Consider the following 13,226-nt stretch of genomic DNA (forward strand, 5'->3'; position numbering starts at 1 on the left):
TGGGTTGGCATTATTTAAATGAGCTTATTATGATTTGTTCTGTGGGCCAGGTTTCAACTCCCCCCGCCCTTTTTAAGTACTCAATCTTACACAAGTCCCAATAAAATGAAGAACCATGGGAGGTGGAGGAGAAATTCTCAACTCTGTTCTGATTTGTAAAGCTGTAGAAGGAATGGCAGAATCTAGCAGTGGAGTTAAAAGGGGGATCAGCCTAGAATCCCTACATAGTCACAAAGAGAACTAAGCTCAACCCCTCTTGAGTGCTGTTCACCATCATTTAACTCTAAGCAAGTGCTGACCATTACCCAACTGACTTCCAGTTATGCAATACAACTATCTTCCTCACTTTCGCAATGAACCCTTCATGGTTCCTAAATCTGAAGGGTAACGGAAGGCAGCTCCATTTCATAGGCAGTGGGCAGCAGGCACGCTAACATCCAAGTCTATATGGACTGCTATCAAACATTTCTCCCCTGCTCCCCCCCCCCCGAAGCTCCCATTTTGTGCAAATTAGCAGGAGTGTCTTAACTTAAATGGGTGGATTTCGTTCCATTTTATTCTTCTATGATTTCCTGACAAGCCTAGTGTCTCTAAAGCAAAAAAATAAAAATAAAAATAAAAATGATAATTTGCTGAAAATACTATTACCACAAATGAAGCTGGTTTTGATTGGTCTGTGGAAAGGCAGCTAGAGAATGAAGATTACTAAGAAGCTGGACTCTGTAATGAGGCTGGATGTGGTGCATGCGATAGCTGAACATCTCCAACAGGGTATGCAAGATCCCCCAAGCATGAGACTTAAAAACTGTAGGCAGCAGTTGACCTGAGAAGAAAAAGAAGCCCTGCCAATTATTTTCTAGTGAAAAATTAAGAGAAAGCCAGCTTTCCTGGAAACATAAATCCACCCAGATTCTTACATTTACAAACAACTCTCAACTCAATTATTCTTTGCAGTAAAGTACTACTGCTATATAGAGAAATCTGAAAAGCAGGGAGGCTCAGTTTTACAGGCATATTATTACTATACAAATAAGAATGTCACAGTGTTTATTAAGTCACCACTCCATTTACACCCAAGCTTAAAAGATCCCATTTAAAGGACAGGTCTTTAGTAAAAAGGCCAAAGATTCATACAAGGGGAAGAAAAAACGAAGGGGACTACATCAAGTCATTGTAGAGTAGCTTCAGATATCAATCTAAGACCAAAAAAAACAACTGGTTGGGTTCACAAACTGCATTATGACAAAATGTATTATGTTTAACTGTAATTTAAAGAGTGGTGCAATCACAGGGGTGATGAGTGTACCATTGGGAAGAGTTTTAAAAAAAGAGGTTAAGGGTACATCATCGTGGAGAAAATCTAGGTAGTCACTAGGAATCAAAAATGACTTGATGGCAGAGTCAATTTAGCAGGTGAGATGAATATTGTGAATTGTATATAATATTATGGTTAAAGAGGTATGAATTCAGTTTATTGTGATTTATTCCTCAGGTCATTCTTCTGAAATTATAGCCTATTATGTATGAATAAGGCCGATTACAAATTAACCTTGGGCCAATCATTCTCACTCCAAATTATCTATCAAGGCTATCTACAGTTTTCAAGGTTTTAAACATTTATCTGAAATTTCGGAGAGACAGAAATCATAAAAACATTAGTAGAATATACAATATGATGTAAACATTGTCTCTGGTGGACTTAGATTTTCAAAGGATACATTTCAGTTTCACTAAAAGATCCTTATTATATCACAAAATAAGTACATCTCCTTCCATCATTTTTTAGCTAATGTGGCCAATGGTCAGATTGTAGACGCTATAATCAATCAATTTCTGGAAGGTTATAAATTGATTGGCATCAAGTAACGTGAGAACAGGTAGAACTTTTCTCCTGAGAGACCAGGTCTCTCATCAGACATAATACCCCATATTCTTTAGATTATTGCATAGCGTTAAGGAATGATTTCTTTGGTACTATAATATGCAAAGAAGCAATTAGGGGAAAGAATTCTTGCAGGATCCCGTTATTGTTACCTTACAATAAAGGTAATATTAATACCCATCTTCTTTCTGGACTACCTTGAAAGGTTGACATCAATCTTGCAAGTCTGAAAATATATCTTTCCCCTATTCCCTTGCCTTTTCAGTCCAAGAAATTAGGAAGGGTCCTTTCTGAAATGTTTACCATGCCCCCATTCCTTCTGCAGACTAAGTTGTCTCTTATCTGACACTCTCTCTCTCTCTCTCTCTCTCTCTCTCTCTCTCTCTCTCTCTCTCTCTCTCTATATATATATATATATATATATATATATATATATATATATATATATATATATATATATATATGTTGTTGTTGTTGTTAGTTGCAAAATTGTGTCCGACCCATTGTGACCCCTTGGACAACGTTCCTCCAGGCCCCTTCCTGTCCTCTACCATCTTGTGAAGTCCATTTAGGCTCTCTCTCTCTCTCTCTTAACATAATCACCATTAATATTTGGTAAACAGCGTGTTGTCCAGGTTTATATTTACAAAGAATCAGTAACAATTGGTTTCTATAATTACATACTTCACATAGTAGCTTTCCTTGATTTTCTCTTCCTCCAATAATCTCTTGTATCAACCTTTAGTACATTTCTTAGTATTTTAATAGATAGCAATTGAATATAAACATTTTTCTAGCATTTCTACAAGTAACAACCACATCCATACGAAGCTTCTTTTCTAATTAATCATTTTAATCACCTTGTCGTAGATCCTGTTTTTAAAGTTCTCATTTAAATTTGTTTTCCCCACAATGTTCAAAAATAGTTTTTACCTGTTAAGATTTTCTTAAGAGTTAATTACGCTCAAATATTGAAGTCTTTTTTTCCTTATACGAGCCATCCCAACAATTTTACATTTCTCATATCTTAAAACTAAAACAAAAGCAAAAGCAAAAACAAAAAAAAAGAGAGGGAAGGGGAAAAAAGACTCTTATCCTCCTTCTGTCTCTCAAGGACACTTTACAGATCATTACAACTGCTGATGATTCTAAGCAATTCGGTTTGGAAATTACGTTCTTAAAAAATTAGCAGTCCAAAAGAATATTAATTAATGACGTTTTCTTACTGATAAAACCTTTGATGCCCAAGGATTCTATTTCCATGTAAACCAGCAGACGGCTGTATGTTTCCACAAGAGCTGGAGCTAAGGCCAAGCTAGTCTTTGCATGGGCCAGTTTTATTACCCTGGTGGCTATGCTGTGAATAAGGCTGGAAAAAAAGGAGGTGGTATTATTTTCCATAACAAATTCTTAAAATTAGGAGTCTTGGATTCAGGAAAAGCAGTTATGTTTGCGTTAACGTTAACACTGTACATCAGTTTCTTAGTATTCCGATGACTGCTCAATACAGAGCAGCCACCAATTTTGATTGGCACTAACCAGAATTCAAAATCAGTGTTATTTCTTGGATTTCAAATTGTTGGTAAGGCTTGGATGCTTAATCACAAAGAAGCCATCAGAACCATGAAAAAGCTGGCAAGGCCAGGGTGAAGGAGAGCCCACACATTCATGCTAACTGCCCAATCCAGTTGAAGTCATGGAGAGCTCATGGCCTTTATCAGGTATTTCAATTTAATAATTGAAAAAAAATAAAACACCCGGGGTGGTTTAACATGTCAGGCAAATGCTGTTGTGATTCAGGGTCAGCCTGTGGGTTCGGCAGTTGGGTCAGACGATTCAGAGGAGGAGGAGTGGGGTATTGGAGAGCCTGCAGAGAACAGCCCGGAGGCTTCGCAGAGTCCTCAGCCAGGCCCCTCCCATCTGGTCACTACGCAGACCCAGCTGTGTGAGCCTGACAGCGTGGATGAAGATGACCCACAGCTGGCCCTGTTCAAGGACGCCCGACGCAGGAGGCAGTCAATCAGGAGTAAACAGAGGAAGGCAATGGGGCACCTCGGAAGGAGGCAGAGAGAAGCCATGCCTTGAACTGTTTAAAAGGGGAATGTGTGGGAGGGCTGGTTTGCTGAAGGCAACCGTTTGAATAGCTCCTGTTTCATGGTTCGTGTTTTTGTTTGGCTCTGTTTGCTCTGTTTTATGTCAATAAATTTGGCGGGCTTAGTTCCAGCCTCTTGCCTTTTTGTAAAGGGGTTGTCCCTGCCTTTTCTGCAGGGCCGGTAGTAGGCTGGAACAGAACAAATGCGTCCACTGTTGTTACTGGTTAAATTTTACCTCATTTTGGCATGAACTGTAAGGGAGTCCAAGAGGTTCATTGGCAGTGGTGTGATTGAGCCTGAAGCCATGCAGTTGGTTCCTGGGAGAGGTATTCTCATGTTGCCGTTCCCATAAATAGTTTCCACCAGAACACCCATGGGTAACGTAAAGCATTCCGAATTAGTGGAATAAGCATTGCACAGCAAGGCGATCTTGTAGTCGTTCATGTGAAGACTTTTATTCCTTAGACTCTGTTGCAAAAACCTGGATACCCAAAGATACTTAAGTGAATGGGAGAAACCTGCTTATGTGCAAAAGATCTAATACACACTAGCCATAAAAATGTATATGTGATAATGGTATATTAGACTCATAGGGGCATCAACTTTTTTGGCAGAGTAAGACGGATACTACTTGGAGTAAATCAGAGAAAAATTAGTCTACCACCTACCCAAGTCATCTCTTCTTACCACATGGCCTAATTCTACATAGTTGCTCTTTAGGCAAATAGGCAAGCAACTCATAAATCCCAGGTAGCCCCATTGGAGCAACTCTAAATCGAGATGCCAAAATTTAGCAGCAATTTTCCAATGTCTCTGCCTTGCCAATAAGCAAAATGGACTTTTGCTAGGCTGAATGCATTTTACCATTTTTTAAATTATAAAAAATGAAAATAAAAATCGTCACAAAACCGAAGAAAAGTTATAGGGCAGAAAAGTTGCCTATGTTTGTAATAATAATCACAGAAAAAAAACCACAATTCATCCGTAGTGTTACAAATAAGTTATAATACACCTTATACCTTCCACGGCTTCAAAAGCCCTTTAAAATAAATCAGATTGCCCGTCTTTATCATAAAACACAGAACAGGTACTAGGAAGTTAGATAAGCTTCATTCCTGAGTTTCCTTGAAACTGCATCTCAAGGATGCTTATTTCCTTCCTTCTTTTGTTTAGTAGAAATTGTTCTACTTTATTGGTCTTTTAGTTCTCAAGACTGTTTTGTCATCCTGAAATTTTACCACAACACTGGTTTCAAATGCTATCATGTGATAATGTTTTTTTTTTTTAAATTCAGGATGTATGTTTCCTGATTTTAAGTGTGCGTTTCTGATGCTCTGTAGTTACAGGATTTGGTATACATTTAATGTAAAAGTGAAAATATATACTTTTTTTTGTGTGGGTATCATTGTTCATCCTCTTTTCAGAGATTCCAGGATGATCATGATTGAAAAGGACTTTACAAAACATAATTACTCGTGATGGAGCTTGAGAGAGTGAGGAATTGGAATCTGTAGTTTAGAATTGTCACTGTGAGCTTTTCTGTTCAGATGTATCCAGATACAGGTCATTGCAAAAGCATGGGTTGACTGTGGTTTGTTGATATCGGGCACAGGAATGCACTAAGGGAAAGAGGAACATGATGTTAAATTATATTCCATTATTATTCAGCAAATAGATATGGTGAATCAAAATTTAGAAACAGAGTAACTACATTTTCAGGAACCTGTGTATCTGCTGAGGTAACTATCTCTTAAAATATGTTACCAATTCAATCTGCTAATACTCACCTTCATCTTTTCTCTTTTTTTTCAACTTGACCATGTAATCAGGATTGCTTAATTTTGCCAAATGTCGGGTTGATTACTTTATCTTTGAGAGTCTTCTTCTAATCTAGCTTTTACTCTTTGGAACAGACCATGTTGATAGCCTTGCTAGGTCATCAGACAAGAAGCAGACTCAGAAATATTAACTCTATCTTCCTTGTAAATTTCATTAACTAGTGGGAGATCTTGAAAAGTATTCTATTCCTTCATTCCCTGCAAGAGGCAACAATCTAACAGCATTTTCAGATATGAACCTGGCTATCACATCTGAAGTCGTAAATCATTTTCAAAAAGTCTCATATAATGCCCATTACTTGTGAACATCTTTAAAAGTGTTTGTTGTATCAATATTAGATATAATTTTATATATACACCTTTCAGGGTTGTAAAAATGAAGTATAAGAAGTATAAGAAAAAAACCTCAAGGGATGAGATTTTAGACCAACTGTACCCAATGTCCAAAGAATATCAGGCTCCTCTTTGCCAAATAATCCCCTGTGGGGGAAGGATTGGTTTTACCCCTTGGATATCAGTTAAAAGTGAAGCAAAATTAATCATAGTAAAAAATATTTTAAATGGCAACTCACTTCCTTCTCAGGGTAGAGGAGGTCAAAGAGCTTCATAACAGGAAGAAAATCGCCTAATGCATTTTTCTGAATGCTTCCCGAGATGAACTGTAGTAACACCCACATCAAATGGTCTCTGCCTTTGATCAGGCCTCGTCCTGCCAACTATAAGACCAAGAAACTCCATGAATACCGAATACACACGCCTAAGTAAACTCTTACAAGTTTCTAAAAAATGCTACATTTAGACACTTGCAAAGATGCTTTCCCCAATAAGTTATTTGCCAACATTCACGTAACACCAATGAAAAAAAAAATCACCATTCCATACTCAGCCAAAAGCATCAGAAATTTTTGAAGCCCTAGTTAAAACTTGGCCCACTCCGTCCCACCATCTGGTTGCTCGCGGCTGCAACGGGGCAGGAGGGCACGCGGCACCACGAGGTGAGGCGAGGCAGGTGGCGGAGGGAACTGCCCCATGCGCCCTTCATCCCAGGGCCCCTGCAGCTAGGCAAGTCCCCGCTTGGCAACCTCCCGTCTGACCGTCCACCTCTTCCCTTTCACTCCCCTCCCAAGCCGGACTCCCATGCTACAGATGATGGGTGGGGGAAGCTCAGTCCCCTTAACTGGTCCCTCTGCCATTTGGGAGCTAGGGGGCAGTGAAAAAAAAAGAGTTTAATCAGACCTTCCAACTTCTTGCAAAAAAAAAAAATGATCTCACGAAGTTGGAAGGTCTAATTGAACTAAAAGTCCCACAAACTTCATTTGTTTCCCTGCATGCGGTGGCAGAGAAACGCAACCAAACTGGAAAGCAGGTTAGTGAAGGAATGCTTTGCGGAAGAGAGGGTGGGTGCGCCAAGCTCTCCAGCTCCTTAGTGCCGGAGCTGGAAAGCAGGTGGCAAGGCAATCCCCCCCACAAGGGCTCCAGGCTCTGAAACAGGCCCCTCTCTCTCCAGCCGCTGTCCAGACCCACCAGAGGACGAGGCTGGCATCTATTGAAATGTGACGGCATTCTGGCTCTGGCAAGGAAGGGGGATCCAGCATTGGCGCTGTAGGCAGGATGCCCACTCACTTCAGCACCCTCCCCAACCCTCCGGGGTTCAGTGGGTGCTTTGGCCCTGGGCTGCCGCCTCCCAGTTCACCTCTCAGGCAGGCCAGGCCAGGAAAGCAACCCCCCAGCATCCCCGGGGCAAAAGCCCCCCCGCTCCACTCGGAGGAGCATCAACCTGGCCACTCCCGCCTCGGCGCCCTTCCCACTGCAACCCCGGGCTGCAGGGGTCAGCCTGGCACAGGAAGGGCATGTGTGCTGCCCCCCCGCCCAAACTATCTCCTACTGATAGTTTTATATATATACTGATAAAAAAGACCTGGTCTTAAATTTCGGGGAAACACTGGTAGGTGATGTACCAAACACTTCCCAACCTGCTATGAATAACTGATGTTAATCTATACTGTTAAAACAATCATTGTTGGAATATGATTTTGTCAATGCTTGTATGTAATGTCACATGCTGAAGATCTCTAGGTACCCACTTGCCAAACCAACTGGTGCCAAAACGGAAGGGTCAACGAGATACAATAATGTGTGTAAGCGTGAGACAGTTTTTTAAAAACTTGAAAAATAGTCATCCGTTTGTTTTTGCTACTGAAAACCTACCTTCTGATGCAGAGAGAGGACCATGTGAGGGAAGCTCGCAAACTGAAAAAGTACGAAGAAGATAAGCTGACTGGACAGATGCTGCCACAGCAACTGGCTGGTTCCACCATCATCAAATTTCTCCTCCGTCTCTGAGCGCTCCATGGCATATACCACCAAATCGACCAACTGGTCCTCCAGCACAGGGCATCGTTGTTTGTGCTGCAAAGTAGAAATCAGATACAACATTCCAAAAACTAGCATTCATCACTTTCACTCTTTGCTCTAGTAAATTGACACGAGCATGACATGAGCTTTCAACATAAAAATTTACAAGGTAAGCCAATGCATTAAAACTGTCTGATGTTACAGGTCACTTTACACCATACTCTACTTATTATGCCGATTTACCAAGCCACTTCTCTATGGAATTGATTGAAAAGACTGTTTATGAGAATACAGTTCCATGATGCATTTTGATTAACAAATCTAGGAATGTGCTACCTTGGAACAATGTTGCCATTGATTTGACTTCCCTATTCCTAATAATTGAAAAAGTCAAATATTTTAAGTAAAAACAAATTTCCATTTACCATACAGATGATGCTTTTCTGTTCCTTCCTTTTTACCCTACGAACCTTTTATTTTATGTATAACTAATTAAGCATGATCTGAAGTTAATTTACAGAACCTGGGAGGGATATCAAACATATGCCCTCCTCCTTATTCAGACTTCATTTGCCACAACTCATTAATTTAAATAGAAAGGATTGTTGTTGTTGTTAGCTGCGAAGTCGTGTCCGACCCATTGCGACCCCATGGACAACGTTCCTCCAGGCCTTCCTGTCCTCTACCATCTTCTGGAGTCCATTTAAGCTCACGCCTACTGCTTCAGTGACTCCATCCAGCCACCTCATTCTCTGTCGTCCCCTTCTTCTCTTGCCCTCAATCTTTCCCAGCATTAGGCTCTTCTCCAGTGAGTCTTTCCTTTTCATTAGATGGCCAAAGTATTTGAGTTTTAGCTTCAGGATCTGGCCTTCTAAAGAGCAGTCAGGGTTGATCTCCTCTAGGACTGACCGGTTTGATCGCCTTGCAGTCCAAGAGACTCACAGGAGTCTTCTCCAGCACCATAGTTCAAAGGCCTCAATTCTTTGGCGCTCAGCCTAATCCAGAATGGATTAGAGGGGGAAAAAAAGGCAAGGTGCTTATACCTACACATTAGCATGCATGTAGTTTGATGTTACCCATGGACAAATTGATAGCATCCATGGATCCTGCTAAGCCAGACACAGGAGATAAGCGAAAGAGCAGGAATAAGCCTTAGTAATCTCCAAGATGCACTTTGCATTCCTTCATTAATGCTATAAATAATCTGGAAGCCTTTTTTTATTTAATTGGAGCCGGTCATGTTGCCCAAATAACTGTGGTTGGCATAATTAGTTTCAAACCATCCAAAAGTGATTTGAGAAATTGGTTTACTGAAAGTAGCCAACGCTCCAGTTTAAAACAGTGCTAGGTCTGGGCCATACGGCAAACCGGTGGAGAAGTTCTAAACCTTTCCTGTATAAAAAGGTAAAGGTTCCCCCACACATGCGTGCTAGTCGTTTCCAACTCTAGGGGCTGGTGCTCATCTCTGTTTCAAAGCCGAAGAGACAGCGCTTGTCTGAGGACGTCTCATGTGGCCGGCATGACTAGATGCCAAAGGCACACGGAACGTTGTTACCTTCCCACCGTAGTGGTCCCTATTTTTCTACTTGCATTTTTACGTGCTTTCGAACTGCTAGGTTGGCAGAAGCTGGGACGAGTAACAGGCGCTCACTTTGTTACGCGGCACTTGGGATTCGACCCGCCAAACTGCCGACCTTCTGATCAACAAGCTCAGCGTCCTAACCCACTGAGCCACCATGTCCCTTTCCTGTATAGAGGACATAAAAAGGAGAGAATGAGCCTCAGGCTTCTTGCTGCTTATTTCCTCTTCATAAAACTCCATATGGCTTGGCATGTAAATGTAATCACTCTACTCTTTCAATTCTCCTTTGTGACACTTCATGTTATTCCCAAACAGCCTTACTGGGATTGGGAAGGGACTTGAGCATTATGTAAGAAGCATTCCACTGAAATAAGCCAGTTGTAGCCTTGCCTTGCATTGTACTGTTTAGATTTATCTGGACATTTGAGTCTTGGCTTGATTTTCTATAGTCTACACCTAACACTTGTGCTTAGATTATCCCTGGTATAATTTTATAGTTTTATAATTTATAGGTCTCATGTCTAAATGGCACATGACAAATTAAACTTTGTACTTGGACAGCCTGGATGGGAACTTTATAAGATACAGCTAAGACTATAATTTTTAGAAGTAAATAATTGGGTGGATTCACGCATCCTCTGATATTGCCATAAAACTAACATGAGCCATTTCTGATTTTTTTGTTTTTTTAACTCAAAGAATATTGGTTTTACATTACGGACCTGTAACATAACACAGCTTTAGCATGAAGGAAAATATATTATTTTAAAGAGACCATACAGAAAAGATATGGAGCTGTTTGGAATCTAATCATGAAAATGCTGCGTCCCTTTCTAGAGGCAAAAAAAAAAGGGATTTGGGGATTGTTTTCCTTTTTGGGAAAAAATTTGCTAGAGGATCCAGATATGATTTAACTCAAAACATTTTAGCACTCCTCCTAATGAATTTTCCTTTGACTAACCAATAGCCTACAATACTTCTCTGAATTAAAAAAGAAAAGAAAAAAGAACTACCTCAAAAAGAGATATTTAGCCTAAATCAGACAGGGTAGCTTTTTGCCATGAAAAAGGGATTATGCTTTCCAATTAAACAATAGAATGCAAGAATGGCAAAATTTTGGACAAAATCGGAGAACAGCGCTCTCTCTTCCACATGCTCTTTGTCAGCTCGAAACTGCCCCAAGCTACAATTCTAGCTGAGCTTTCTTGAAACATGCTTAAAAAACAGAAGAACTCTAACCAAAAAGAAAGCATTAGTTGCTTCTGACTCTCTTTCAAAATCACAATGCCATCATCACAACTCAACCACATTACAATTTTACAATGGGCAATATCAACACCAGTTGAGAATACTTTTTTTTCCCAAATGCAGCTAATTATGAAGCAGAGCAGAATGCAACAGACAATACTACAAACTATTTAATGATTCGGCATGCAAAACTACTGTGTTCAGGGCTTGAAATTCACTATAATTTGATATGGAGAAATACAACATTGTTGTGGTAATTATCAAGCCAGGATATATCATTAAAATAAAATTCATGATTTATTTTTTTTTTGAGTTTGGAAAAAATATAAAAGCCAGTTCTTGGCTTCCACCATACTATAACTTGACCAGGAAATGGAACCCACAAAGCAGCAGATATATCAGTTGTTCTCAATAGTTCTATGGGGAAAAGAGGTTTAACAAAAAACCAAAAACCAAAAAATTGTTGGGTTCTTAGCATTTGCTGAGTTTTGTTCTTGTAAATTAAGTATTACTCTCAGTGCTTTGAGAGTAAGGGAACAAGAAAGATCAAACTGTTAAAGAGCACAAAATCTGATTCTCACCCCGACAGAAAGAACAAGCAAGATCACTGAGATACTTCTCATTTTAATGTTTTCAGCTTCAACCTCATGCTTTCTTCAAAAAAACAGTAGTGCTTGTCAGTGTATTTCTTTCTGTGCTGTAGGTGCCAAACTACGAAGTCAACCAGTTTGATTTCCGGGACATATCCATGCTATTTTCTTGGTAATCTTATGGAAGCGGCCTGCCCTTGCCTTCTTCTGGAAGAGTGTTAAGTTCCAAGTCCACCAGACGGCCCTGGTATATTTCCTAGTATTCTCACCTCCTAGTATTATACCAGGCCCAACTTTTAGTTTCCAAACCCAGATAAGCTATGTGTTGCTACATTCTGAAGTGTTTAGACCAGACATGTCAAACACAAGGCCCGGGGCCCGGCCCGCAAAGTGGTTTCATGTGGCCCGCGAAGCCATCCTAGAAACAGTGAGGGACCGGCCCACACTGCCTTGGCCCCGGCCCAGAGACCCTCCTTCTGCCAGAGACCCTCAGATCTGTCCCACTCCTGCCCAGGCCCCTATAGGCACCCTTCATGCGAACGTTGTAGAGCTGGCCATGCCCACCCAGTAGGCCATACGCACTCTAGCCACGCCCACCCAGTAGGCCACGCCCACCCTGGCCATACCCACCTGGCCCCCTGAGGGCAACCGCAATGCTAATGTGGCCCTCAAGGAAATTGAGTTTGACATCCCTGGTTTAGACTGTCTGTTGTGTAATGATGGGCGATACTAGTTCTTCTACAAATTAATTCATAAACAAGTATGCCAATCCATTCAGAAATTATGAAGGTTTACATATTGGAGCTTCTGTAGTCAAAGGATTAACATGGCTTTCTTGTGCAGAAACCAGCCACTACAATCAAATAATTCAGTTGTCAAGTTTCCGACGGATGAGCTCTTCAAAGGACTCTGAGGCATTGTTTACCTTAAAAGTCTTTTATTAGAGCCCTATAACATCGGCAATGCTTGCTAGAAGCTGGAATCTGAATTCCCCTCCCCTTAGCACAATAATATTAAACACAATTCTCCTCCTTTCATTGCTGTCATTAATCACATTCTCCAATTAGCTTGAAGGGCCAGTTTTCCCTTCTGTTAGACAACCTGCCAAATTCTTATCTTCTCTTATTTCAAAACAGCCTTGAGAGACATTCTTCTTCCTCCCCCCAGCATCAACTGATTCTAGTTCTAAAAGTAACACACAAGTTTTAAATATGAAATAGCTGCTTCTTCATCTTTTGTCAAAGCAAGAACATCCGATTTTAGCAGCACTGACATCAGTTCTTTTAAGAGAAACTTCCTTTTCTTAGGTAGTAAATGAAAATGATACCTCACTCTCTGATTTCAATTGTTTCAATTTCAAACATTTTTAAGTATACATATATAGTCCTAAAGACTACTTGACAATTAAGCTATTTGTAAACATTAGAATTCAAAAGACCTATTATCCACGTACAAGGTGCAGAATATGGACTCTCATTCCTTGTACTTTGAACCTCTTTCTTTTGAAAGTCTCATAAAACCAAGAATAAATGATTTTTTCGTTATTCTTTCACATTTTGCGTGAAAAGTGGTTCAGTGGGCACATCAATACATGGAGGAACCTTAAGTGCCAGGCTTTTCAACCTTTTCACCCATTGT

At 40.4% G+C, this 13,226-nt stretch overlaps 1 protein-coding gene across 2 annotated transcripts in view; it reads right to left on the minus strand.

Annotated features, from left to right (window-relative positions):
- The window catches only part of MED23 (mediator complex subunit 23), a 54,071-nt gene that overhangs the window by 21,408 nt on the left and 19,437 nt on the right, over positions 1–13,226 (minus strand). For both annotated transcript variants that reach the window (XM_081312868.1, XM_081312867.1), the window contains 6 exons: positions 8,022–8,222; positions 6,386–6,529; positions 5,449–5,594; positions 4,211–4,456; positions 3,109–3,251; positions 649–823 (listed from right to left, as the gene is read on the minus strand). In XM_081312868.1, coding sequence (XP_081168994.1) covers positions 649–823; positions 3,109–3,251; positions 4,211–4,456; positions 5,449–5,594; positions 6,386–6,529; positions 8,022–8,222 — 1,055 coding nt within the window. The remainder of the gene's footprint in view (positions 1–648; positions 824–3,108; positions 3,252–4,210; positions 4,457–5,448; positions 5,595–6,385; positions 6,530–8,021; positions 8,223–13,226) is intronic.

This window comes from Vipera berus (assembly GCF_964194415.1).
Source record: "Vipera berus genome assembly, chromosome: 1".
NCBI classification, from domain to species: domain Eukaryota; kingdom Metazoa; phylum Chordata; class Lepidosauria; order Squamata; family Viperidae; genus Vipera; species Vipera berus.